At 39.5% G+C, this 27,880-nt stretch overlaps 1 protein-coding gene and 1 long non-coding RNA gene across 7 annotated transcripts; one reads left to right on the top strand and one right to left on the bottom strand.

Annotated features, from left to right (window-relative positions):
• The first annotated feature begins 1,202 nt into the window (after positions 1-1,202).
• SPO11 (SPO11 initiator of meiotic double strand breaks) lies at positions 1,203-26,381 on the top strand. 6 transcript variants are annotated; one of them, XM_081011440.1, is made up of 13 exons: positions 1,203-1,529; positions 5,756-5,869; positions 8,898-8,992; positions 10,800-10,866; positions 13,205-13,313; positions 15,192-15,278; positions 18,400-18,433; positions 18,645-18,742; positions 18,861-18,960; positions 19,648-19,685; positions 23,602-23,678; positions 23,948-24,059; positions 26,018-26,381. In XM_081011440.1, exons 1-13 carry the CDS (start codon positions 1,390-1,392, stop codon positions 26,135-26,137), a joined length of 1,191 nt encoding a protein of 396 aa, XP_080867566.1. In that variant the 5' UTR covers positions 1,203-1,389; the 3' UTR covers positions 26,138-26,381. The 6 variants fall into 6 exon arrangements, with proteins under 6 accessions (XP_080867566.1, XP_080867569.1, XP_080867565.1 ...); XM_081011439.1 differs by having other exon boundaries at positions 1,206-1,529; positions 18,633-18,742; XM_081011442.1 differs by lacking the exon at positions 26,018-26,381 and adding an exon at positions 24,713-24,742 and having other exon boundaries at positions 1,262-1,529; positions 18,633-18,742.
• Positions 24,796-27,804, bottom strand: LOC308480297. The gene is made up of 2 exons (XR_013988007.1): positions 27,706-27,804; positions 24,796-25,692 (listed from the first exon to the last, which is right to left on the bottom strand). It is a non-coding gene; the product is annotated as an uncharacterized lncRNA (long non-coding RNA).
• Between the last annotated feature and the right edge of the window lie 76 nt (positions 27,805-27,880).

The raw sequence follows: 27,880 nt of genomic DNA, 5'->3' as shown, positions 1-27,880 counted from the left end.
TAGCAACTGGGATGTTTTCAGTTGCAGGAAAACTGGGACCAGTGGTAGAATAAGTAAGCTTATGCCACAATAATATATATTTAAGTATTGCAGGTGACACAAGAATCTTACTTTTGCACCAACAGATGGGTCCCTTCCAACTCTACAATTCTATATGGTTATCCCTCTGGAAATAATGGTAGCCTAATCGTCACAAAGAGCAGTAGGATGTCAGGATTGCAAACAATTTAGGGCAGGGACAATGCTTTTGCCCAGTTTAGTATGTGGGCTTTTGTGGACTAGTTTTCACTTCATCGGATGCTCCAGTTGGCATTTATACATGGACAGAGGGATGGGAAATATGTGTGACAAATTTCGATCAGCACCATCATCTTTAGTCTATATAATACTTTAATCCGGTGCTTTTTTTCTGGGGTACGCAGGGGTACGCATACCCCTAAACATTTTGTGAGTCTTTGTACTTTTGTCCATTTACCGTATTGATTTTTCCCAATATGAACTACAAAATGGTGATTTTCTTGAGTCAAAATGAGAGTACACCTAAACATTTTTTAAGGAACAAAAGCACTGCTTTAATCTCAAGTTTTCCATAATAGGAGCCTTCTTGGGCTGCCCTAAACAGGGAACAAGCCCCATGGAATTCAGCAGGGTTTCCTATTAGGATTGTGCAGCTAGTCATAATCACCTCTCCCTCCTTTCCCGTTTGTATTTTTTCTAACACTAATACAGATCTGTTAAACAAGTCGTCCCTGGAGTTGACTTTCTGTTTATCTGTGGCCGAGGCAGATGGGAGACCGTTTTTAAAACAAAAACAAACAACGACACCGTGAAGTTTGTTGCCATCCAGTCAAAACGTTTCCTCAGTAAATCATTTAGTACAACAACTAGCAACCCTAGTATCTTTTATATGTTTGTTTTTATTTTAAAAGCTGGGTACTCGTGGCAGCTTTCCCTCAGGAATTCTCTCGAAGTTTTATTTCCTCCCCAGTTGTTGTTGTTGTTTTAAAAAAAGCATCCTCGTGGCAACTTTCCCCTCATAACCTCCCTCAGATCTTCATCCCTCCCTTCAACTCGGTGTATGTGTGTGTGTGAGAGAGAGGAGAGCCCGCCTATATCTCCTAATTTGATTGGTTGTCTGGCTCAGTCCTGCTGAAGACTGACACAAAACCGTCTTTGCTGGACAGGTGCGCGTGCTACCTCATTCTCCCCCCCGCCCCCGCGCGCCAAAATATCTAGGAGAAGGCGGGAAAGACCGTTGGTTTTGCGCGCGAGCCTCTCCGCTTCAGGAACGTCACGAAAAAAGGATCAGCAGAGAGGGGCGAGCAACGAATAGCTTCCCTTTAGATTTTCTTAGCCTTCCATTTAGTGCCTTCGCTCCATCTTTTAGCCATGACCTTCCCTGGAGAGACGAACTGGTCCTTGTTCACGTTATTGGACAAACACCGACTTTCACTCAGGGAAGCAGCTGGTGTAACACTTGGAAGCAGGCATGGCCCCTTTGTGGCCAGCCAGAGCTGTGAGATCTCCAGGTAAAGACTCATAGAGTCAGGCAAGATGGAAAGCTGCTCCCACTGCGAGTCTCTCTCTCTCTCTGTAAAAAGCGCACCACATTAAACAAAAGAGAAAGAAGGTAGCCAGTGTTGTTGCCCACGTTCTCCTTCGTCCCTCAAAAAAGCCCACAGAGCAGACACTGGTAAAACAGTAACATGTGGTGCTTGCATATGCAAACAGTTCACTCCATCAATGTGGGAGACATCCATTGAATGGCCATTTCACAAAGGATTGGGAAAGAGATTTCTGATCTGTCATCACCTAATATGAAACTCGTGCTCTGAAATGAGGGGCATCTACTTAGCTCAGTCTGTGGTGAAACTACCCCAGCTACTAGCATGCAACTAGCTTTATTGTACGGAAACTGCAGTTTATCTGTAGTACTTTTGTGCTGTTTTGCAACAAAGTATTTGGAGAGCAAACATGTTTTTGTTTCACAGTCCTGTGATCCCAAAGAAGGTTGTAATTGAAACATGTTGGACCTAACCACTTGCATTTTTATACACTTAATGCTTCCTCTTTTCTAGTTCCAACAGTTGGGAGATATTAGAGTGGAGGATCTTTCCCTCAAAAGTACATTGAAATAATGAATGCTTGACTCTTCAGCTTAGTCCCAGTGGCAGCACCTACCCCATTGCCAGGCGTAACACGAATAAAAGACAACATTATTACCACAGAACTGCCTCTAAACTGTTATATTCTGAGAATATGAAGTTGCTTTGGATATTTGGCATTACAAAGCTGAAAGTAAGCCCTGCCTACTGGTAAAAGACAGAGAGCTGCTGGGTTTTGTTTTGCCTGTTTGAGTATTATTGCAACTTGTTGCAAACCACCTGGAAGATTATTCCATTGAAAAGCAGGATATCCATTTTCTAAACAAATTAATTGGTGAATATTGGTCTTTCTAGCCCACAATTATCTCCTCCCCTGCAGAACCCTCCTCAAGATAAGTAGCGTAACAAGCTCATATTGCAAATAAAATTACAGTAATAATGATCAATTAATTAATGAAATACAACCATCTAAGCTGGTCAGTGGCGTAGCGTGGGTTGTCAGCACCCGGGGCAAGGCAAGTAATTTGCGCCCCCTAACCCATGGATTTGCGCCCCATAACCAGTGGATTTGCGCCCCCTAACCCTAACCCCCAGATGTTGCGCCCGGTGCGGCCGGCCCCCCCTGCACCCCCCACGCTACGCCACTGAAGCTGGTGTCCATAATCTTGTGGAAGCATATTTGAAGGTTTAACTATGTGCTATGTATAGAAGTACTTCCTTTTGTCCATCCTGCATAGCAAGAAACATCTTTTTATCCACTTTTCTTGCACCATGCATAATTTTACATAGCTTGAACTTCCCCCCTTACCTGCCTTTTTTCTAAACTAAAAAACCCCAGAAATTGTAATCTTCCCTCACAGGGGAGTCCACAACTGTGGAACTGTTCAAGAACCACACATGATCTGTGCAGCCTGGGATGTGACCGGACAACTCTACCGGCAAAGGTCTGAGACTGGGAAAAATATACCTCCTAAGCCCACAGTCTAATAGACCATGGCTGAATTGAGAGTGGAAACAGGAACATCTAGAGTGCTCACATTCTTTCACATTAATTTCATCTATATATGTAGCAAACAACCTGGAATCACAGTCTGATTTTGTAGGCTCTGAACCTATACATATTTAGTAGAATGTTTTCGCCCAAAAGTCCAAGGGGTTTTCACCCAAGGGGTTTTCGCCCAAAAGTCAATTGCAGGATACGTTATAATAACCAGATTACACACACACACACACACACACACACACTAGTGTGCTTCTGGTGCTGTATGCATTTATCATACTAATGCACTGGATATATTTAGCATAAGAAATTTGGCACTTTAATATCTTTGTCTTAAGCAACATATGGTTTTCCAAATTTAATTTAAAATAATTCTAATCTACGTGCATACTGTTCACTTAACACACATGCTATAGGATTAAATCTGTAACTTGGTTTGTTTGTTTTATTCCTGTTGTGAAATAATGATTTAAGTGCATTTCTATTTGTGCTGCCAAAAGAAAAAAGAAAGAAAAAATAATGTTCATGCTGTGACTTGTTGGAAATGAGCTGACAGGCTTTATCCTCATGTGATACATCTGCAGTGCCTTGCTGTTCCCAGCTTAGATTTCTCTGTAATTAATGCTGAGAGCTTTTTAAGTTGGCATGTTTGGCCAGTAATGTATCTTTTTCTTCTTAAAGGTTACTTCATCTTTAAGAAGTGGGAGCTAAAATTAAAGAAAGAACATATGTGATTTGTTCCAATGAGCATGCCATTCAAATCCTTCTCTTTCTCCTTTAAAGTACTCTCAACTTATGTTGGCCCCAAACAGCAGACAATAAGCCTGAATGTGAAACCTGGATCTACCATTTGGCACTGCTCACTTACCCACACATTTTTAAAGATGAAACAAAAACCTATCTGGCTAAATTATCTGCCTTATACAGAACTATGATAAAATTCAATGCACATGGGTCATAAAAGATCGTTGCAGCAACTGCAGAAACTGAAGGAATCAGAAGTAATTTGGTAAAAAGTTACCAAGTTCCAGCTGGAACAAGAATCACCTTTTAACTTTAAGAATTGGTGCATGAATCTTCTTCTTCTTCTTTCCTTTTGTGTTCTGTCTTTAAGATTTTCAATTTGCTTGCAGGGATGTCTTATTTTAATTGATTGCAAATAAGCCACTGGAATGGTGCATAAATGTGCTAAAGAAATAAAATACAATAATAAAAAGTACCAGTAGGAAACATAGCAAATGAGCAGTGCTGATGACCTTTTTCTGTTGAATAAATGGAATCATCAAATAATCTTATTCTGAAACTTTTCAACCTGGCACATTAACCATTTTTTAGAGAAAATATATCTGAAAGCTGAGGATTGTGTGGGCCTATATCAATCCCATCTTATTTTGATAAATGCTAGTTTTCTAACAAAACAAAAACATTTCCAGTTTCCTCCTTTGTAAGATTATGAGTAATATACAATCATCTTCAAAAAGCACTTAATACTATACTTCCTTAATAGAGAGGAAGCATATTATGAGTGTCTGAGGTTCACTGTGATATATATCATCAATGTGCTCCCATTTAAGAAAAGGACCACATTCTTATCCACAACTGAATGTGATCATCCAGAGTTAGAAGTTTATGGTCAGGATCCAAAGAACCACACAAGTATTTCTGTATGCCAAAAGGAACTTTGGACTTGTGTTCTTTGAACTTCAGCCAAACTCCCTTCTACCCCACCACCTCCACTCTCATGAAAAATCATTTTTTGAAACTAAGGAGAGTCTCTAAAGTGGTTTGTGATATGTAATGGGTGTGTACTTTCAAGTAAAAAAACAACCACTGAGCTAAAGGAAGTTATTGTGAGGGCCTAATGTAGGGCGTTTTGGGTCGTCCCCCCCCCCCCCCAGATCTCAGCTTATATATCTTGGGCTATGGATACAAGTTGTAGGTAGAGTTTTAACAAATTCATACAGCATCTATGAACTGGCAGCTCTGTATAACATACACAGCTCTACAGCTGGAGAGCAAGGGAGCTGATAAAATTAAGCAAAAATATCCTTTTGTTTATAGGAGGTTCCGCACAATCTGCTATTTTGCTATATGGGGAACAACATTATAGTACTACCGTTCTTAGTTCAGTTCATTGCACACTTTATCTCCCCCCGCCACACACACAATGTTGTTATCCTGCCAAAACCTACATATAATTAAAAACCACAGGCACTCATTCAAAGTGTCAGATCAAAAGGTTAATGTGCTATGGTAGAGAGGAAGTACTTATATTATACCCTTGAACATTTTTTGAAGTTTACAGCATTTGAAAACATGTTAAGTCAAACCCTAGCCAAAGTTAATATTACATCATTTGATTTAAAACATTAATCATAGTTTTAAACCAGTTGATCCAAATGTTTGGCTGCTTGAAAAGAAATATCATGAGAAGCGGTAGGCAGTGTACTTTCTAATGCTTGAACTGTACACACATGAAATAGCAAATTAAGATTTCTAGGGGTACTGAAACAAAAAAAGTACAGTAAAATGTTTCTTGCAGCTTCATAAATCTAACATACTTAAGGCAGTTATGCATGTCAACATTTTATTGTAGACTTTGGAACTGGTATAGATGCAGTCTTTCATTCTATGTCATAACTTGTTTCAGCACTGATGTTCTTAGAGCAATTGAAAATGTTATTGAAGATGTTATCACAAGTCTATCCAGAAATGAAGCACCCGTTCTCATATTAAATAACAGATCTAACTGGGGAAATATACAGTAGGTATATTTTACCGTGTGCGTGTGTGTGTGTAACAAATGTTGTTTGTTTGTTTATAACATTATATACTATCATCTTAATCACACCAAGTATTAAGGTGGTGTACTGCATAAAACAAATACAAAAACATTAACAACTTCTATCATTGCCTCTTCATGTTTCATGAGGCCCTGTGCCATGGTACAATGTTTTCCTGAAAAAAATCTTCAACAAAATTGTACACTTATTCTTACAATCTGCTGTGTGTGGTTTTCAGTCAGTGCATGAACTGACAATCTGGCTAAAGGTCACCATGGCTTCAGTGAAAATCACAAATGCTGCAGAGCTTTTAAAAAAGTCCCAAGAACAGGTCCCGACTGTGGATGATAATACAAGTTTTGAAGCATTAGAATCTTAGCAGACAGTGAGCAATAAATAAATTAACTGTCTATACCTCTCAGTGGACTTGGGTAATATGGCACCCTGTGCAAGGTCAAAATTTGACACACACACACCCAAGCCCTTGCGCTGCATTCCCAAAGATGGATAAGAGACTCTAGGACTCTGTCTCCTTCCCCAAACCCAGAGCCTAACTTACTGGGCTTTGAGAAGGCACCTCACTTGGCTTAGCACCCACAGTGTGCACACCACTCATGCAGCCCTAAACCCCCTATTATGAACCCTAGAAAGCTGAGGAATTGGTAGAAGTAAATTAACAGTGCTGGACTGACATGGTTATTAACAATACCAAATTTCAAGCAGCCACGACTGCAGAACCATTCATAAATACAACCCACAGACATCAGAAAGAGAAAAAGGGACTGCCAATATATGTGGTATCTCATAAACTACAAAGTAATAGGGAAATCATGGGCTTCTGTTGAACAAGGATGTAACACTACACAGTGTGGTGTAGTAGTCTGTTTTGGACTAGGATCTGGGAGACCAGGGTTTAATTCCCCACTCAGCCATGAGGCTCACTAGGTCACCTTGGGCCAGTCACTGCCTTTCAGTGTAACCTACCTCATAAGTTTGTTGTGGGAATTAAATGAGGAGGAGGAGCACCATGTACATCACCTTGAGCTCCTTGGAGGCAAGTTGGAATATAAATGCAATCAATCAATGGAATCATTATCTCTTAGTGATGTTTTTGAATAGCTAATTACATATTTATATCTGGTTTACAAGGATATCCCCAATAGCAACAGTTCCAGAGCAATTCATCTCACGTTTTACGTATATTGCATTGAGACACTTGAGAAATTAACTTGCAGCTGACTTAAATGTGTTGTACTGTGATTAGTTATTTAATAGCAAACATGCACTGTATGCAGAAGGCTCCAAGGTTAGACTCTCCCAACAGGTTTTGCTTAGGAACCTTACACAGTAAACCAAAATAACTTCCTATGTAATAATTGTGTTGCTTAATCACAACATTCCACAACTGAAATTGCAGATATGATTGTAAAGAAAGCATATTCGAAATATGACTTGTCTCAGGTGTAGCCCATTTGGACTTTTTATATGCTAATTTAAACCATGAGATTAGATTGTGTGCAACTAGTCTAAAATTAGATCTATGTTTTGTATGGAAATACTTTCAGATATGACCTATGTACATCTTACCTGCTTTATTTAGATGATAGCTGACCTTTAGGTATTTTTCTAGGGGTAGAGCAAGATAAGAATGGAAATAGTCTGCAGAGAAAAGTCAGGGTTTTTTTCTGGATCATAGGCATTTCTGTAGCTTTACAGTGCAGTGTCTTCTGCCACCTTAAGGACGTAAAAAGCAGTGCATTTAAAAAGTGAAAATGCAGTCATGTCACATTTGCGCAACGAAACCAATATAAACTTTCCCTAATAATACCACTCCAAATTTCATTGGGATTATACCTATCAACAATTTGTTAATTATGATTGTTATTCATCAATGCTACACACATACCATGGCACACCAGATTTAGAAAATATAGTACAATATTCAGGATGGCAAATAAACATTGTGACCAAATTTCAAGTACATTATGTTGAAATAAATTATTTATTAGTCACATTTAGGATCTCAGGGCAGTTTACATGACTCTAGATTTTATTTATTCTAATTCCTTACCTAGATCTGACAATATGTCAGTTTAATTTAACCATGTGCAGTGCATTTATATAATTACAAGCAAGGAGTGCATGGGAATTTTTAGAAACCAAACAATATTGTGATTTTTAAATGGATTATTGAATTTTGTGGTTTTTGACTTATCACACCAAAAACAGGTGTGTTACTCCAAAGTCACATTTTAGTCCACTAATTTGATTCAAAGTGGTGCCTGACATCTAAACATCAACAAAAATACCCTTCCGCTCCGGAACCCTCTTCCCAATTTGGTCAAGAGACAGTCAAACCTATGCCAAAAAACAGGCAAAGTCATATCAAAATGACATTTCAGTCTACCACCATCAATTAAACGCTCCACTCTGGGAACTCTCATGCTGAGTTTCATGATGATATCTTGAGTGATGGCCTAACCTATGCCAAAAAAACAGGCATAGTCATGCCAAAGTCACGTTTTGGTCCACCATCTTGATTCAAAATGGCCCCTGGCACCAAAATGTCAATGTAGATCCTGCTCATCCTTACCTCAGGAACTTTCATGCCAAGCTTGGTGTCAATATATTCAGAGGCAAGCTGAATCTATGGCCAAAATCTGGGAAAGTCACACCAAAGTCAAGTTTTGGTTTACCATTTTGATTCAAATGGCACCCAGTGTCAAACAGCAAGAAAGTCTGCCATCCCACCCTAGAAATCCTCTTGCTGAGTTTGGGGACAGTATTTTGGAAGGCGTACACACATAGAAAACAAATGATAAACAGAGAGACAAACCCTTTTCTAAATCATAGAGTTGATTACACTCTTCCAAATCCATCTTCCTTTGAGATAGCATTTGACTTTTGCTTATCTGAATTCATGAAGCAACCCTCTTTTGTGTTAAACTTTACATAATAACACCAATTCTGAAAAGTAACATACAGCTGAACTGGTTTACACATCCACAGGTTTACAGATTCTGTAGGTTTGCAGATGACATCTACTGGTAATTGTACCACAAGGAAAATAAGAAGTGACTGTCCCAAATCAGCACCAAAATTTGGTAAGTTTAAGAAACTGAGCAATATACTAATTTATTTTATTTTAATGTAATATTCTGAAGTACAGTGGTGCCCCGCAATACGAATGCCTCGCAAGACGGAAAACCCGCTAGACGAAAGGGTTTTCCGTTTTGGAGGTGCTTCGCAAAACGAATTTCCTATGTGCTTGCTTCGCAAGACGAAAATGTCTTGCGAGTTCCTGCAGGGTTTTTTCCTTTCCCCCCCTTTTTCCCAAGCCGCTAAACCGCTTAACAGCTGATGCTAAGCCGCTTACCAGCTGATCTTTAAGCCGCTTAACAGCTGATGCTAAGCCGCTTATCAGCTGATCTTTAAGCCACTTAACAGCTGATGCTAAGCCGCTTAACAGCTGATGCTAAGCCGCTTAACAGCTGATGCTAAGCCGCTTATCAGCTGATCGTTAAGCCGCTTATCAGCTGATCTTTAAGCCGCTTCTGATCTTTAAGCCGGCTAAGCTAAACCTCTAATGGGCTTGCTTCGCAAGACGAAAAAACCCGCAAGACGAAGAGACTCGCGGAACGGATTCTTTTCGTCTTGCGAGGCACCACTGTACAAAAAACATGTCTTTACATCTATCTATCTATCTTCCGTTTCAATACAGTATTATCAGTTAGTCAGTGATGCTAAAGCGACTTCCTCTGTATTGGGGTTACCAACTGGAAGCACATTTGAATCAGCAGGCCCTTCAGTGCCACTGAGGGGACTCCAACACAGCAAAAACTTTGAAACAAAGATCCCTCTCTGGGCTCAGAGAGAGAAGACTGCTTGTAACATCTGTAAATAGTGTGTTTATGTATAGTAGTGTGTGTTGGTTTTGGCCTAGTAAACTCTGCTAAATGGGTTTTCTGCAGTGAACTTAACCACTTGACTGAGCTTCCGCAGCACATATGTCCAACAATCCCAACAGATTCTTCTTTCAGATATCCCATTTTGTAATGTGTTGGAACAGTAGACACCAATATAATATTCAACTAAAACACTTTTCCTTTACTGTAAAACTATTCTGTATGTCCTTTGCTCAAACTAACTTAGGAATAATGTAGATGTGAATATATATATATTTTTGGGGGGGGGGGAAAGATGACCAGGAGTTGAATTCCCAATGGTTAAGGTATTTTTAGGCCACCCAGAAAACCCAAGATTATATTTTCCCAATAGAGCAAAGGTAGGGGACCTCCAGGCAAGTGGACCAATTAGGCTCAGCAGGGGACTTAATTTAGCACAAAAGGCCATTTTCTCCAAACCACACCCACCTGGCCCACACCTGACTGTGAGATCTGATGTGGGGCAGGTAAAGGTACAACTGCAGGGAAACAATCAGGAGCCTTAAAGTGTACTGCCTTTTGTTCCTTGACAAACAAGGCTAGCTGTAAGATGAGCACCATACTAGCACTGAAACTAGATTGGACTCAGGGTAACTGATTAAAGGAAATATTTGAAAAAGGTTTGAACATTTTTTTCTACTACACATCAAAGCTTGGGACAGAAAGTTTACCTCATAGTAGGAATCATACTTAGTAGGAATAGTTTACCTCATAGTAGGAATCAGGCACTGAACAGAGTGGAATATTGGACTACAAAAGTCCTGTTCACCCTCAAGATTTCGATTTGAAAAAGAGGATACTTGTAATTACAGCAAAGTACATTTTTCTAACCTTGCAGAAACTTCATTGATTAGTATATATAGACATAATAGTATAATACATTTTAAAATAAAAAGAGCACACCAATCTTTATTCAGAAACACTCAGATGGCTGGTAATATTTACTAGCTGTTATTTTATTTTTCAGCTCTATTTCTTAAAATATTATCTATTATCTACAAGATGGTGCAGACAAACATTTATGCAACAAAAAGGTAATAATAACTTTGTATGTAACTGCAAAATTGAAATAACCATTTAAAATTAAAAATGTGATATAACAGATTTGGCACAGTATGTATAGGTGAAGTATTGTTATGATGCAAGCTGAGCTCAGGTTGAATGTTTTTAGCACTCAGCTGTTGCTTCAGCAACAATCAGCCATAGACAAGGTCTTATATAGGAGCAGTAAACTCCACCTTTCCTGAAAAGTGCCTCTTCAGTTAAAGGGGCTTGGCTCACACCAGTGTGTTGACAGAGCAGGGGAGCCTCTGGTTGTATTGGAGCTTCTGGAATGGAGTCCTCTGAGTCAGAGGACAGCAATACAACATCTTTGGGTTAAAGTGGCACAGTTGAGTGTCAAGACCCCACAGCCACACCCTCGTTGGAAATAACTCACAAAAGGACATGGATATTAGGTTTATGTTATTAGACAAATTTGGGCTACAACTTTATTGAAATTACAGAATGTGAGCAGTACTGGCTTAGGCATTGATTGGACCTGACTATATCTGACTCCTGCCCAGTGTGCAGGAAGTCCAGTAAGGGTAAGCCACCGGTAGGGAGAACCCTGTCAATGCGAACCAACTCAAGCTCCCCCTGGTGTTTCCATCGGGGTCGTGTCAAGGCCCTAGCCCCCAGCCGGGCTTCAGACTAGATCTACACCCCCGGATTCCTTTAACGGAATACCCTTAAGCATGGAGGGGCAGGTGATGGCCACACCTCCCCTCCCCCCACACAAGGTCAAACAATGCCTAACTGCAACCCTAAAAGTTGTGACGATTGCTATGAGGTAGGCAAAAACCAAGTGGCCAGTGCCAATTTGCCAAGTGGAAAAATTCCTACCAGGCCCCTCAGACAACCAAAGCGACCAACCAAAGTCCATAGCAAGGCCATCGCCTAACCTGCAAAATAGGGAGGGCGGGTGATTGAGGAAGCAGCTCCAGCCACGCCCCCCCCGGCCAGCGGATTGGTTGACCAGGCTCTGACGTGGCCAGGTTCCCCCAGGCAACAGGGGACAAGGTCCCCCTCCCCCGGTGGGGAGTGGGTGGCCACGCAGTCCACCACAACTCCTCCCCACTGGGAAGTGGAGCGGATTTACCATAGGCACATCTTGTGGATGTGCTTTAGGATTGGCCCCGCATCCAGTTCCCCTTCGCACTTAAGTCCTGAATCTCATTTCCTGAGGAAGGAGAATCTGATCTCAGGGTTACTTAGTTTATTTATTTATTAAATGTATAGACCACCCTTCATTCGAGGATCACGTGGCAGTTTACAATATAAAAACATAAAAATGCATAACATAGTCATAAACAAAAACAATACCACCCCCCACCCTGCCACACACAGTTTAATTAGCTAAAGGTGTGGGAGAAGATGAATGTTTTTGCCTGGTGTCTAAATATATATAATGAAGTATTTCAAACTTTTTACATCTTTTAGAGCAAACAACTCAGAAACTACTTAATGTATGAGCACTGTGTCTGGACAGTGAAAAGTCATAGCCCTTGTCATTTAATTTTGTCATGGACCTTGAAATGTTGATTTAAAGGTTTCCTCATTCCCATTCTTCACAGCATATGCCATATTTTTCCATGTATAAGACAATGTTTTTTGCTGAAGTTTTTTAGTCAAACATTGGTGGTCGTTGTCTTATACATGGATGGTGAATGCCAGAACACGCTTGTGGGGCTAACACTTGCCTGTTGCAACACTTTCCACCTGGGGAGGGAGCTGGAGGAGGAGGAGCACCTTGTGGTCCCGATCCACAGGTCAGTCATAGTGGGGACTATGTGCCCAGGCCACCAGCACCTCCCCAGGTGTGCCTTCCCACCAGCTCCCCCCTGTTGCAGAGCCAGATTCGTGTGACTGCAAAAAGCGCAGCTGACTTGCAGTTGCTGAACACCTCAAGGTGGCTGCTTTCAGCTTGGCCAGAAAGAGCCCACCTCATGGGCGACTGGCAAGGCTGCCCTGAGGCAGCTCAGTAGCATGATCCCTTTCTGCAGGGCGGGTGAAGTAAGGGATGCCCCCCTTTCTCTGCTCAGATGCCCCTGAGCTGGTGGGCCATGCTCTGCTGTTAAAATATTGTTTTCTTAATTTTGGGTTCAAAAAAATTGGGCTCATCTTATACATGGGGACGTCTTATACATGGAAAGTACTTGTTTGGACCAAGGCTATGATTGTTGGATTGATATCAGTTTAGGAAGGCAGGTGGTAGAAGATAATATGCATGGTATTTAAGTACTTAGACTATATTCCCTATGTAACATCAATGTTTATGGTACTATTATTATTTCATTTATTTTTGAATGACAATATTTTGTATCTTGACAGAGATATATTTTACACTGATACAGCACATTTTGGTAACCAAAGAGTAGTGGACGACATTACCAATGACATTTCCTGTATGCTCAAGATCCCAAGAAGGAGTCTGCATATTGTTAAGTATCAAAAAAGTTTTATTACATGATCTGTAAAAATGTATCACATTTGGAAAAGTACAGCAAATTATTATCATTTGAAGCTGTAGAAGGCACAAATAGGCCAAGAAAGTTTTTGCACTGACTATTTCTAGCTGACGATGCCAATAAGGAGAGAAATAAGAAAGCCTGGTACATTGCTACAATCAAAAAATGCTTAATACCTCACCAATTAGTGTCTCGGCTCTGTTAGGAAAATTCCTAGGGCTCCTTCCTTGAAGTAGACTGCCAAAAGCCTCTAAGGAAAGAGGAGTCAGGTACACAAGGTAGGCTCAACAGAGAATTATTAATCATTAAGACAGCGCTGAATGGTCAGCCACGAGGCTATTGCCACAAGCATGGTCTGACAACAGTACATGCTCTCAGGCTCTTCTTATATACTCTTCTTCTATCAGGTAAATACATGAAATCCTCTTGCCCGTATCATTTATGCAACATTATTGGCTAAAGCAATGTGTGAACAGCTTGTGGATACTCTACCTGGCCTTCCAATTGGACACACCATATTTGGAGTTGTTTTCCACTTAGAAACTCCCGTTATCTTATTAAGATGCCATCCTCAATCATTCCTTTTCAGCAGGTTTTGGCTTGCATATTCTGTTACCTTTCCCTCCCAAACTTGTCCTTGGCAATTCTCCTTGTTTGTGCTAACTCCTTACCATTACATTCCAACATGTTTTCCTCCTCTTATCTGGCCAACTATTAGTCTCCTGTTAAAGAACATAGTTGCAAGGTTCTTGCTGCTTACGTACACTGCTTTGGACAGGCAGTTTTGACTCTAAGCATAGTCAGCAATTTTGATTTTAAATACTTCTATAATATTCATATCATTATACATGTTCTATATATCTAACACAGTACACATATTTCTGACAGCTCAAGGCCTCCAGATTGTGAGCATCCCAGATATTTATAAGGAACAGAATTTGCAATAGCTTCATTTATTCTTATTTACTTTTCTCTTTTGCAACTTTCATTGCTTTCTCATTGAACTGTTCAACTTCTCTAAAGCAAACACAGCATGACATCAGCATTCTTTGAATATTTGACAATGTCTGTTCTGTAATTATTCCTAGATCTAGTGATTCAAGAGTTACTTGTTCAATCATCTAATCACAGAAGTCATAGCTAACAAAAAATTATAATTTCTTTACGAAACTATTTTTATTATTCACACCTGTGTTCTGAATTGTATAAGCATTACTTTTATTTATTTCTACAGTATGCAACATTATTCTTTATTTCTGTGGTACACTGTAACCATTAAGGATGACAACAAAACATTTACTTATGGGCTCAGAAATACAAGTTTCATAGGCCTGTAAGACTCACCTCACATTTGAGATGGTATTACAGCTTCTAAATTTTTCTCCAGCTTTCATTTTAGTCCCCAACCTGTTCTACCTACCATTCTCATCAGTGCAGTGGTAGCTGCAAGACACAGAAGAGGAAAGTGAGGTCTTTCCCTCTGTCTGGTGGCAGCACTCCTGTAGGCTGCCAAGAAGACAGGTTGGTCTCTCTCCACTCACCCCCCTTGCCATACTTTCCTTTCTATGCTTAACATGTTGACATTGCAGTGGCCCTTGAAAAAACTACAGGGGCTGCTTCAGTGTCAGAAAATAGACAGTGAGTGCCACTGCAACAATGGGCAGGAAGAAACCTTTCTCTTCCCACTTTGTGTTGTAGTGCCAGCCCTGTAAGTGAGATGGCAGGATTTTGGGAAACCAGTTGTCAAAAGGGACTTGGAAAGTGAATGGAGTTCTACAGTAAGCAACTTATTTCCAAAATCAGATTGAGCCCAAAAACAGACAAGCTAATTCACATTTTTTCCCCCACAGCTGTCTACCAGCAAAGGTTGCATTGCTGGTAATCTAAGTTATGTTGAAGAAGATGGTACAAAAGTGAATTGTAGCTGCAGTACAACAGTATGTATTACTAATTCCTTAGAATAATAGAATCATAGAATTTGTAGTGTTGGAAGAGAATAGTTTTGGTTAATTAATTTACATATTATATAAATAAATATGCAATTGAGGTTTTGCAGCTGAGCAAATAAAGGAGGTGATTTCAAATATTTGCAAAAGATAAATGATTGCTCAATGCATTTTGTATATTATAATATTTCCTCAAGAGTTGGGGAACTCCTATTCTTTCTCAGGAGTCCTAATATAGTATCCATATTTTAGTTTGCAATTGATGTTTGACTACAACTTAAGCAGCAGAGACTGTCTAAGAAAATGTTGGAGCAGTGTAAGAAAAGGGGTTAAAACCAATTGTTCCTTAGCTATTGCTTCTCTTAGAACCGTAACAGAATGCCTGTCCAAATCCATAAAATATTCAAAGATGTTGCAACGTCTTAATAGTAAACATATAAAATCTCAACACTTCATAAACCAATGTATGCTTTGAAGATGTTCTACTCTATATGTATAGATCAAGATCTTTTGGGAGAGAGAAATTAAATGATGGCATTTTAATAAAGTTAATAACATTTATTCTAAATCCTTTTAAATTCCTGATGTCTCTTGAAAACATCCAGTATATATGAAAATACTATCAAATTATAAGGCCATGTTCAGATATAACACTAAACCTTGATTTCAGATATAATACTAAACCCATATAAAGAAATGAGATTTGAAGCATTCCATCATGGCTAGAATCAAACTACTTTACTGTGGAATCCAAGTCTAGTAGGGGATCATTTGCACAAGCCATCGTTGCCCACAAACCACAATAAGAAGCCATTGGCAAATGATTGTTTGACAGGTTCAGATGAAATAGCAAACTATGATTTGCCAGAAATCAGGAACAGAAGTTTCTCCTCACCTTACACACAAAGGAGGAAAGCATATGCCCAGGGCACATGACTCTGGCAATACATGGTTCACATAGTTCAGAGGTTACTAAAACATGGATTAACACTGGCCACATTCACACATAAAACTAAGCCAAACTGTGGCTTAGTGCAAATGAGCTGGCTTCCATAGAGGAGATTGCACCTGCTTTGCTCCTCCCCAGGCTTCATAGCTCAGTGCAGCAGGGCAACAAAGCCATCAGCTGAACTGTAGATCGTGCTTAAGGTCTCTCTTTCACCACAGTCTCAGGTCTGGATGACACATTAAGCCATCCTCTCTAGAAGCTAGTATGCTTGCACAGTCCCCACAATCCATACTTTATACAGTATTGTGACATGTGAACAGGGTCATGGACACAGAGTCAATGTTGAAATTTCCTTTTACTAAAGCTGTTACCTTTGACTAGAATACACTATTTATTTCTACAGTGGTACCTTGGTTGTTGAACAGCTTGGCTCCTGAACAAATCAGTTCCCGAACGCCGCTAACCTGGAAGGGAGTGTTCCGGCTTGCAAACATTTTTCAGAAGCCAGACGTCCTCCGTGGCTTCCAATTGAGTACAGGAAGCTCTTGCAGTCAATAGGAAGCCACACCTTGGTTTTCGAATGGTTCCGGGAGTCGAACAGACTCCCGGAACAGATTAAGTTTGACAACCAAGGTACCACTGTATTAATGAAACATTTCAAAAATATTTAACAATACATATCAACAACAAACCATATATAATTTTTTTTCATTCACAAAAACATTTAAAAAAAACACAGTTCATCCAGAGTGGGCTTTTTCAGAAGTTCAATCACTGCCTTTTTCAAGAAGACCAGGACCACTTCCTCCCACAAAGATGCATTGGCCACACCGTGGATCCACCCAGCCATACACAGTGGAGATGCTTTAATAAGTCAAGTGGTGCAAGATAGGATGGAATACATTACTTAAAAATAAGCTTCTCACTCAGAGAACCACATGCATTCAGTTCCCTAGTGCACACAATCTGGCCCATTCATTCCAATGGAGAAAAAATAACTATATGAGCAACGTAAGACATATTTCCTTTTCTAGGACTAAATATAAGGTTCCTTCAAGATTAATATTTCTCAGGGTATCCTTATATTTTAGTATGTCCAGATGTTCTATCTTGAACACCTGCAATGATATAATGGTTAAACAGTAAGGCCACACACTTCAGCTTACAGTATATAGGTGTTTATGCCAATTTCTCCCCTCCCCCATCTCCTTCCCTGTTTCTTTCTCCATATGTTTGCCATATTGAGACAAATTCCAATATGAGATATGAAATGTTAACAACCTTTTCCATAACTCTGGAACTCATATCTCACTTGAGTTGAATAATAGCTGAAAGGCAATAAAACAAATGGAAAATACAGCAGTTTAAAGTGTCTGTAAACATCTGTCATCAGGATGTTTAACGTTTGCCCTTTCTAGTGGCCATATGCAAATTTCAGCATAAAACAAAGTTATTATTTGGGAAGAGTGTTTTGGGCACATTGATTTCATGGTTAGAGTGTCAAACATGGACCTGGGAGACCAGGGTTTGAACCCCCAGTTGGCAACAAAGCTCGCTGGGTGACCTTGGGCTAGTCACTGTCTTCCCTCAGTCTAACCTACCTCACAGGGATGTTTTGGGAATTACATGAGAAGGGGGAGAACCATGCCCACTACCTTGAACTCTTTGGAAAAGAATAGTGGGATATAAATGCAATATGGGGTGTTAAGGGTGGGGTAGTACCTCTGATGGGGGAGACATTGTGCTCCTTCTGGAGCAGTTTGTCCACCTTTGGTCCCACCCTGCAGTTAGATCTCAACTGTGGCTCCTGGAAGCTGTCATCACGCAGCAGTGCTCAGGAATATCTTCAACTAACCAGCTAAACCAGGTGAGGGTAGCTGATGGGTCTCAAACACTCAGTGAGGTAGGGATTTCCCCTGCATATGAAGATGGACTGGTAGATTGAGTGGACAAAACCAATAGTGGGTCCGAAGGTCAAGAAGGTTGTTTCTGCACGTGCAGTATCCATCAATACACATGGAGTCTATAAAGCAATTATTAATGTAGAAAACTATATTGGAAATTAACAGTTAAGGCCTTTAGATGATTTATTCCTGTTTCTGTTTATCTAATTATTAAATTCCATATCTTTATTTTTTGGTACTTTGCCTTTTGTTGTTTTAGGTAGCCGTACCATCTAATGTAGAAGGAATGAGAAGTATCCTTTAAGGAAAACATCTATCTGTAGACTGGGGGAGGGTTTTTCTTCTAAAGAGAGACAAAGACCAATATAAAATTTGTACTTCTTTTTCTCTTTAAAATATTGTCTCTGATACTAAGTTATTTACTACAGTATTCAACACTTAATTGTATGGCACAATGGAATCCCATCAATATTTGTGGCCTTAATTTTATAGATTTGATCACAGAAGCAAAATTTATTCTAATTGTTGAAAAAGATGCAACTTTTCAGAGACTGCTGGATGACAACTTCTGCAGTAAAATGTCCCCATGCATAATAATTACGGTATGTAGCTAACATTTTGTAACTCTGGAACTTATTTGACTGGTAGTGCAATGATTTCTCAATATATATTCAAAACATTGATAATTATATAAACTCTACTTAGCCATTATTTCCTTAGGGAAAAGGTGTGCCGGATGTCAACACAAGGCTTCTAGTCAGAAAGTTATGGGATACATGCCATGTGCCTATCTTTGCTCTCATGGATGGTGATCCACATGGTAAGTGTGAGAAATGGAAATGAAGATAGTCCTCCTCACCATATAATTTATAAAGATAGAGTAGTCTAAGAGCAGAATAAGACTTTATGATAGAAACAGTTCTCTCAGTCTCATGGCTCCCTTGTAAAATGATGCTGGGAACACTTTCAGGAGAAAATTGGAATGAGATACTTAACATTTTCCCACCCAGCAATCCATCATCCCTCCCAAGCTTTCTTCTGAAAACAAAAGTGAACTTAGCTGCAGAAGCGGGCAGAGTTGGCAGCCTTCCAAGTGCCCCCTACCTGACATTGGCATGATTTCTGCAAAACCAGAGTTAGGAACTCTGCCCTACTGAAAAAAATTGGGAAGGCAACATATCTATTAATAATTCATAGCACTATTTTGGTATACAAAGATTTACAATTAAGATACATTGCTAAACCATACATTGATTTATTTTCACCTTTCAAAAAAATGCAACCATGTATTCAAAACACCAATGGTGGCTCAATCCAAAATCCTATCCAACATGCTGGGGAGGGGAGTTTAGATGAAGTGGAGATATATTTCTGCCCAGCCCAGAAGTGCTCCTCCAGTGGACTAATGCTATTGCCCCAACCAAAAGTGAAATGGGGCATTCTATGAACCAAATCTGCCCCCCAATAGGTATACCTCAATTTACATTTCATATCATCTTTATATTAGGTATTGAAATAATGTGTATCTACAAGTATGGTTCTGTGGTAAGTTTTTTACAACTTTAAATTCAAAATTCTGTTGCACCATTTCTAGCTAAAATGTGATATAGGAAAACTATTGCTGGTTTATTTAAGCAGGACTAATACGTTATGTCTTATTTTGGTCTACATTGTTTCTGGACCAAAGTCTTATATCTTTTGGGACTGCAGTTGATGGAAAATGTCAATTCAGTGTGTAGCAGCTGTGAAAAGGATGACACCCATGCTAGAAATTACAAAAGAAAGAATTGAAAATGAAATTGTATAATAAAGTTCTGATACAAATTTATGTTGTAACCACATTTAGAGTATTTTGTATAGTTCTGTTCACCCTATCTCCAAAAATACATTGTAGAAGTAAAAATGGTGCAGAGTGGGGCAACCAAAATTATCAGGGGTTATAACTCATTCTCATGAGGCTCCTGTAGGGCTCTTAACCTTGGGATGGCACTTCCCCCTGGAGCATATAGGCGATGTGAGTCTTCATTGCTTCTCCATTGGAAGGGCTGCCCTGCACTCCTAGACTGATCCTGCCAAGTAAACTAAAGTTGAATTGGGTTTACAGCGTAAGCCTAGCCATGTCTACTCAGAAGTAAGTTCTACTGAATTCAATGAGACCTACTTCCAGGTAAGTGGGCTTTTGAATGCAGCCAAGTGCATAGAAGGAAAGGGTCCTGAGGGGCTTAGTTTATGAAGAATAGATCCACAGCAATCAGTGCCAGGATCTGAAGGCGGTAGGTCAGGATCAGTGCCAGGATCTGGAGGGGGTAAGATGCCTTCAGCCAGCCTGCCCAACGTGGATCTCTCTTTTTGTTCTCCCTTCTTGTTCCCAGCATACCTTGCTAAAAATACTCTTTTACCGTCACCTCATACCCAGTTACCCTAGCAACCGTCCAACCCCCAGTCTCTGTTCACACCTCAGGACAGGAGGGAAGGACAGTTCTCTTACATTGCCAATGGCCCTCAATGGCCCTGTATTGTTTCTTAATATCCTTGACTTAGCCAGGTCTCTCTTTCCCCCCCTTTTCTTTTCTTTTTTGCATAGGCTAGCCTAGGAATTCTTCTGCAGTTTGTATTTCTCCCTTCACAACCCAAATAATCAAAATCCTACTATTTATTAATTTCTAGGGTTTAGGAGGGTCCCTGAACCCTAGTATAACATAGTATACCTGCATCTCTACCAAAATGAGCATGGGTCGTGAACTTTTAGATGGAGATTCCTCATCCTGGATAGATGTGACTAGAAAACAGGATTCTGATGGGTTTTTTAATAGAAGGACTGAAGCTCACCTAAAACCAGTTATCTCAATAGAAAGAGGCTATAATTTACCTATTGTCTATCCTACTACCACCAATATCTTTGTCAGATAAACTTCCAAGCTGACATTTTTCTTTTTTTAAAAAAAAAGTATTTTTATTTTGTATTTTTTGTTTCTATGGAAGCCGCCCAGAGTGGCTGGGGAAACCCAGCCAGATGGGCGGGGTACAAATAATAAATTATTATTATTATTATTATTATTATTATTATTATTATTTAATTTTATACATATAACCCCAATAACAAAATAGAACTTAATGAGACAAACACATAAAAATCAAAACAAGTCTTGGCATGGGATGCTCCATTCACACGAATAAATAATAAAGCTTATCTAGATATTTGCAAGACAGGTAAGTGGAGAGTACTGTCATAAGAACAGAGTAAACGAGGGGACTTCCGGGTCAGCGCCATCGGTGAATGGCGGAGTTCCTCCGTCTGGAGGAACGGGCTCCGTGGAAACTGGGTCTTCCCGCCGCGGCGAAGGTGGGGACCCGCTAGAAATCCCAGGCGGAGGAAGCCTGGGAACGTGGGGTTCGGCAGGGCACCAGGAGCGCCCCCCTACTCGCAGGGAATCCCATTTAGGGGCTCCGGAGCGAAGTGGGGTGAGAAGCGCGGTGCTGCAAACTGACTGCTACTTTCACGGAGTGTAGCCGCACAGCCATTGCCGGAGAGCGCTGACTTTTTCCTGTGGACAATTGGATTTAAAACAAGTACCCGTGAGTAGAAACGGAAAATTGGATCAAGAAATTTCTTAATTTGGTAACGAAGCGGGAAGGTTCAAAACAGGAAGTCTGCCTTCCGCTTTTTGTATATAGATTAAAGCAAAAACTTTGTAAGCTAAAGCCTGGAAAGCTGTCAAAAAAGTCTAAATTTTCTTCATTTAGAATTACTGAAACCCCCTTGGAAGCAGGAGAAAAGGGGGGGAACTTTGTTCAACCCTAGCAGGAGAGGGAGTGAAGAAGGATAAGTTTCCACCGTCTCTAACCTGGGAACGGGGTGTCAGAGACAGAAATTGTTGGAGAGGTTCATTGACTGTGAATGGGATATTTTGACAGATAGCTAAAGAAGAGAAACAAGCTGATTCCAATGTTGCCTTTTGCATCCTAAAGAAACAAAATATCTGAAAAATATCTGAAAAACGAAAGTAATTTTCCTTTGTTGGACTTGCCTAAAAAAAAAGGATACAAATAGAAATTGCCTCCTCTAGAGGGAGCTTGTCAAATTGTTGCTGCAGTACATTTGAGGGCTCAACAGATGTGAGATTAAGACCGTGGGAACAGGCTTTTCTGACCTTGACTAAAGATGAGTTGGAAAGAAGACTGGGTGCTTGCCTTATGCAAGACAAGTGCCCTGCTGGAACAGATGCATGAGAAGATGGACTTGATGAATGAGAAAATGGATTTGACTGTTGCAGTTAATAACTGTGGGCAAACAGGGAATATTGATACAGAAATTATCCAGGGACCAACTCATGAATCTGTACTGACTGGGCAAGTGCAGAAGATAATGGAGGAGGATGAGGTTGCACCCCAAATAATACAAATGGAGAGTCCCGAGGCCCTACAGGAGTATGAGCCGCTGTCATTGAAGATTGAAGTTGGAGTGGGCCAGGGGAGTCTGGAGTTGAGGAGGTTCCCAACGTTGGAGAGACCTTGGAATATGCTTTTAAATACTTTTTGGACTATATTGAGGATTGTGGGGAGTGGGACTGTGGGGAATGGGAGGGTTTGATGAAGGGAGATGGAGAAAATTTTGGCTTGGAATCCCCCAGAGGCCTACCCCTCAATGAGAAAGGAAAGAAAGTAAGAAAGAGACCAACAAAAGACAAGGAAAAGGGCAAGTATAAACAAGAAGAAGAAGAATTGCAGAAGGGACATGGAAGAGACTTAAGGGCCTCGGACATAAGGCTTCCAGGTTGATGGACTAGATGGAATGGGCAGTAAGGACTGACACGATCCGAGACCAGGAAGAAGGGACGTTGGATGAAGATTGAAAGAAAATTTATAAAGAAAATTTTCTATTTGGGGAATTGGCTAAAAATTAATGAATATAAGGGAAAATGTTGGAATGAAACTATATGACTTTAGCAGAAATGATATCAGGAGTAATGTATATTTGATAACTAAGATTCAAGCTTTAAGGTGTATTAGGGTAAGATAAGGTTAAATTAATTAAGGTAATGTGAATAATAGAATATGGGGAAAGATGGAAAGGACTTGTTGAGTTAATTATTAGATTAAATTAGGTTAGGATGAATTTTTTAACAAAAATTGAGAAAGATGGAAAGAATTTGCTGAAATAACTAATTAAACTAGAATACAAAAAGGGAGGTGTGAGGAAGTCAATGAAACAAGCAAATGGAAGTTTTGGATATGTAATTTGGGATTTGTGTTGTTTTCTTTTTTCTTTTTATCTTTTTGTTGTATTGTTGTATTGGTTTTTGTGTTTTTTCTTTTCTTTTTGTCTATTATAGTGTTGTTTTTTATTTTTTTAAAATGTTTTTCTTCTTATAATTCTGAAAACTACTAATAAATATTATTTTTTTAAAAAAACACACACATAAGAACAGAGTAAACGAGAAGTGTTTTTTTCACATTTCAGTCTATGTCATTTGAAGCCCATCGCCTCACAGTTCCTGCTATAAGATGGCTTGGCCTTCTTCCATCTGATTTTGACAGGTTAGTTACTTTTCTAAGAACTTTAATTTCCCTCATTCTTTCACAAAAATGAAACCAAAAACAATACATTTACTTAAAATCCCACAAAACTGGGAAACTTCTGTTGGATTATTCTGTATAAAATACACATGGACAGCTACAGGGTAAGAGGGAGGGTTTTTCAATCAGTGCCCCACTCCTTTTATTTCAGTGTGTAGATTCATGAAAATATTTTTAAACAAGTGTGAAAAATAAGATACAGTAGTCAGATTCATCTATCTGCCTTTCAGACTGAGTATACCCAAGACTGCATTGATTCCATTGACTAAACAAGATCAAAGTAAACTGGAAAGTTTGAATACAAGACCTTATATTGCTTATCAATCAGCATGGAAAAAAGAAGTATGTACATTTTTTTACTATTTATTATTTTTTGAGCTTCTTGAACTCATTTTCCCTCTTACTCTACACAGAAAGAATATGTTACCTTAATTAGAATAATAGAATTATGTGATTCTAATTGAGGTAACATATTCTTTCTGTGTAGAGTAGGAGGAAAATTCATACATCATCCCAAACAACAGTTTAATAGCATGGTGTTTAATGAAGAAGCCATGGTTTGCAATCAACTACCAAACTCAAATCAGAACTAGGTTTCCAAATTATTGCTTGGATCCAAGCAACTGGGAGGAGAAATTTATTCCACAAACTCATGTGTAACAGCTAGCATAGGGGTGGGGAACCTTTTCCGGTTCAGTAGGCCAGATTGGCCTGACCCCAACAGGCCAAATTTGACAGGTGGGTGAGACATCCCATATATCAATAAACTGTCATTATGACATCAGATTATTGACACGTGTGTTATCTCACTCACCTATCAAAATCCCTTGTACAACATTTCCCAAGCACCCCATAGCCAGCTGGCTGTCAGGCAACTGGAAATTACTGTGCAAGGGCTTTCAACTATTAGAGCACTTTTGAATCAAATTTCATGTTTTCTGCTAATTAGCTATGTGTAATCTACCAACTGACACAACCCATGGCTCTGCCTCCAGATAATGCACTATTGAGACAGGAGTGTATTAATGTGAATACTAAAGACAATGGAAAAGAAAAGCAGACTAACAGATCCCAGGTATAGATTGTATTTTAAAAAACCTTTATTGGTTATATACAGCACTAAGGTTTATCCGTCGCAAATAGTTTATCTTTAAGACCACTTTCATTTGTGTATTGAATAAACAGCTACTGTATTGCATAAGATTTGTCCAGTCATGCTTGTCCGTTTATCACTTTTAAGTTATTAGTTATTTTCTCAGCAATAGCCAATAGCCAATCCTTTCAAGGCCTTCCAGGTTTATATAGGTAGAATAAATCCTTGGTATTTAAATCAGTATTTAGGCCTTATAAAAGGGACAATAAGCATGCTGCATATTTGTAAAGCCTGTCCATGGCTTTTTGTGATCTTGGAGTTCAGCTACCACAACTAAACTGAAGTCATATGTGCCTGTGAGCCAAAGCCACATAAAAATACAGTTCACTAACAAATGCATGATTTATTAAGCACATTGCCCACCTGTCCTCCCACTGACTGTAATTGTAATGAAAGACAGTTTATTATTAATTATACCACCAAATAAACTACAAACAGGAAACAAGAAAAGACGTTACAGATCTTAATATATCTGACTACTTTGATTCATATAGTGTTATATACTAAAGTTCTCACCCTGGGCCAGCAGGGGGATACTGTAGATAGTTCAGGTCCACATATGCAAATAAGGGATCGAAAGTGACGTTCAGTGATTAGATAGTTACAGAAAGTTGTTACAGTTACGTTGTACTGGAGCTCTATATAAGCAGGGCGGCTGAACCCTTCAGTTCAGTTCTGTTCTGACCTGTGAATAAACAAGAGCTGTTTGGAGAATCGCTGTGTTGTCTGATATGTTCACCCACAACTCAACAGTAAGCTGCTTTATTTGTTGCAGTGCAAGCTTTTGATTTTACTGCAGCAGTAGCAGCTGATAGGATTGAGCTGTAAATTGCCATGCATAATGTAAAAAAAAAGGAAATTACTACAAGTAAAAAGAGATTAAGACCATAATCCAACACAAACATATGCATTCTAAAGTCAATCAAAATCAATGGTTTCAGTTCACTTACACAGTACATACTCAATTGTGGCCAAAAGCTGCTCTTGTACAATAAAGGTTTGTTTTTATACTATGAAATAACTTGAAACTGAACAAAACTCTTTTGTTTCTTATGTGGCACAGTTACTCTTCTAGATCACTGTAAGTGTAATATATGCATCATATCAATTTCAATAGAAGTTTAATTTCCAATGCTTTCCTTTACAGCTAGATATTATGGCAACATGCAAAATGAAGGCTGAAATTCAAGCATTGACGTATTTTTCATCCGATTATCTTTCCAGAGTGTATTTGCCAAATAAATTGCAGTTCGGTGGATGGATATGAATATTCAGCCAACTGTTAAAACATTTCATGCATCACTGTAAAAAAGTTTCATGCAATCCTAATTGAAAAGCTGCAGAATTTTTTTTAACAATTTGGGGTGCATTTGTTTTTGCCTTTGATCTTTTTTTTAAATTGGAAAGAATGATAATTTCCTTCCATGAATCCACATTATATTGCAGTCACCTAATATGTACTAATTGCAAATTGTTAAAAATAAAAAGTGATTCTTACAGAAAGGCAAAGAGGATATGTTCTAACATTTAATTTAAAACCTTGATTAATTTCTCATAATTCAAGATACAAAACTGCTATTTTTAATGCAAACTATTGTTGCAAATACTGTTAGGACATGATGTATCATATATTCATTTATTTCAGCTTACAGACAATTGCAAATTAACCACAAGATAAAAAACTATAAAATGATTATTCCTCATCTTTATAAAATTTCCTAGAAAAATGGAAACATATGCAAACATTCAATATTTCACAGGCACTTGCAGTAGTATTGAAGTGGCTCAATGCATGGGAGTGCAGTGCCAGAACTTTTCAAAGTAGGAACACCAGGGTAGTTGATGGATCTTTCTTGCTTTGGCATGTGAATGAGGTGACTATGAGGCTTTTAAGTGTGGTTGTGACATAGAACCCCAGAGCAGCATTCCCTAATGTCCTCCAGTTGTTCAACTGTGCTGCAGTAACATTTGTGCTTGCTGGGGCTACTGGGAGCTGTTAGTCCAAGACATCTGGCGGTAGCTAGGTTTGGTAAGTGGTTGGACAGTGTTCTCGAAACTACCAACATGAGTTTGACCAAACTGCGGGAGGCAGTGGAAGACAGGAGTGCCTGGCGTGCTCTGGTCCATGGGGTCACGAAGAGCCGGACACGACTAAACAACAAGGTTTGGGACGACTGGCATAGAGGAAGTCAGAGAATGAGGAAAATTATCAGAGACTGAGTACTTTAGTTTTGATGGGCTTCCTAATTTACACTTGTTTAAATGGTAACACTTCTCTACAAAATTGTTTGCTTTCTAATTAAATGCTAAAGATTGCATTTCAGCTGGAGGAAGATCTTTATTAAATACCTCTTATTAAATATGTTTTTCAAGTTGAACCAATATAGTCAGAAGAAAGAATCACTAAGTTCAGTGGAGTTGTTAGAAGTGAAGATCACTGAGTTTAGCAGTTTCCTCCCCAGGAAGCGATATATAACATTGCTGATGTAGTCAAATGGTCTTTATGCTACGTACTGTGCTGCCTTGGGGTGCGCGCGCGAATGGTAACAGACCAACACAGCTAGCTAGCTGCTCTTTTGGACGGCTCTTGAGAACAAGGAACTGAACTCTCCTTGGAGACGTGCCTATAGGGGGCGTCACGACGAGCTCCTGCACTTCAAAATTTACCATTCCCTTACACCTGGTCACCTGTTAACCCCCTTCAAAAGCAGGTAAAATGCAAAATTAGATGCATCCAGATTCGTCGTTGAGCAAACTTCCCAACACCTCACAAGTAATAATAATTTTTAGAATCCAGATTTTTCCCTCCTGCGTGCCTTCAGCCAAAATTGTTACCTTTGGCTAAACTGGAGCAACAGCCTAATCGCGGAACCGCCCGAGCATCGGAAGCCGCCTTGCAATAACCTAAAAGCAGCGGCTCCTGCGGACAGACACAGCCTGCAAAGGAAAGGACCAACCGGGTAAAGCACGTGAGCGCCCGCCAGAGGCCACGCCCACCTTTAACCCGTGA

This window comes from Podarcis pityusensis (genome assembly GCF_964106645.2).
Source record: "Podarcis pityusensis genome assembly, chromosome: 6".
NCBI lineage: Eukaryota > Metazoa > Chordata > Lepidosauria > Squamata > Lacertidae > Podarcis > Podarcis pityusensis.
Note: the sequence above shows the minus strand (reverse complement) of the source record. Positions and strands in the feature narration are given on the sequence as shown.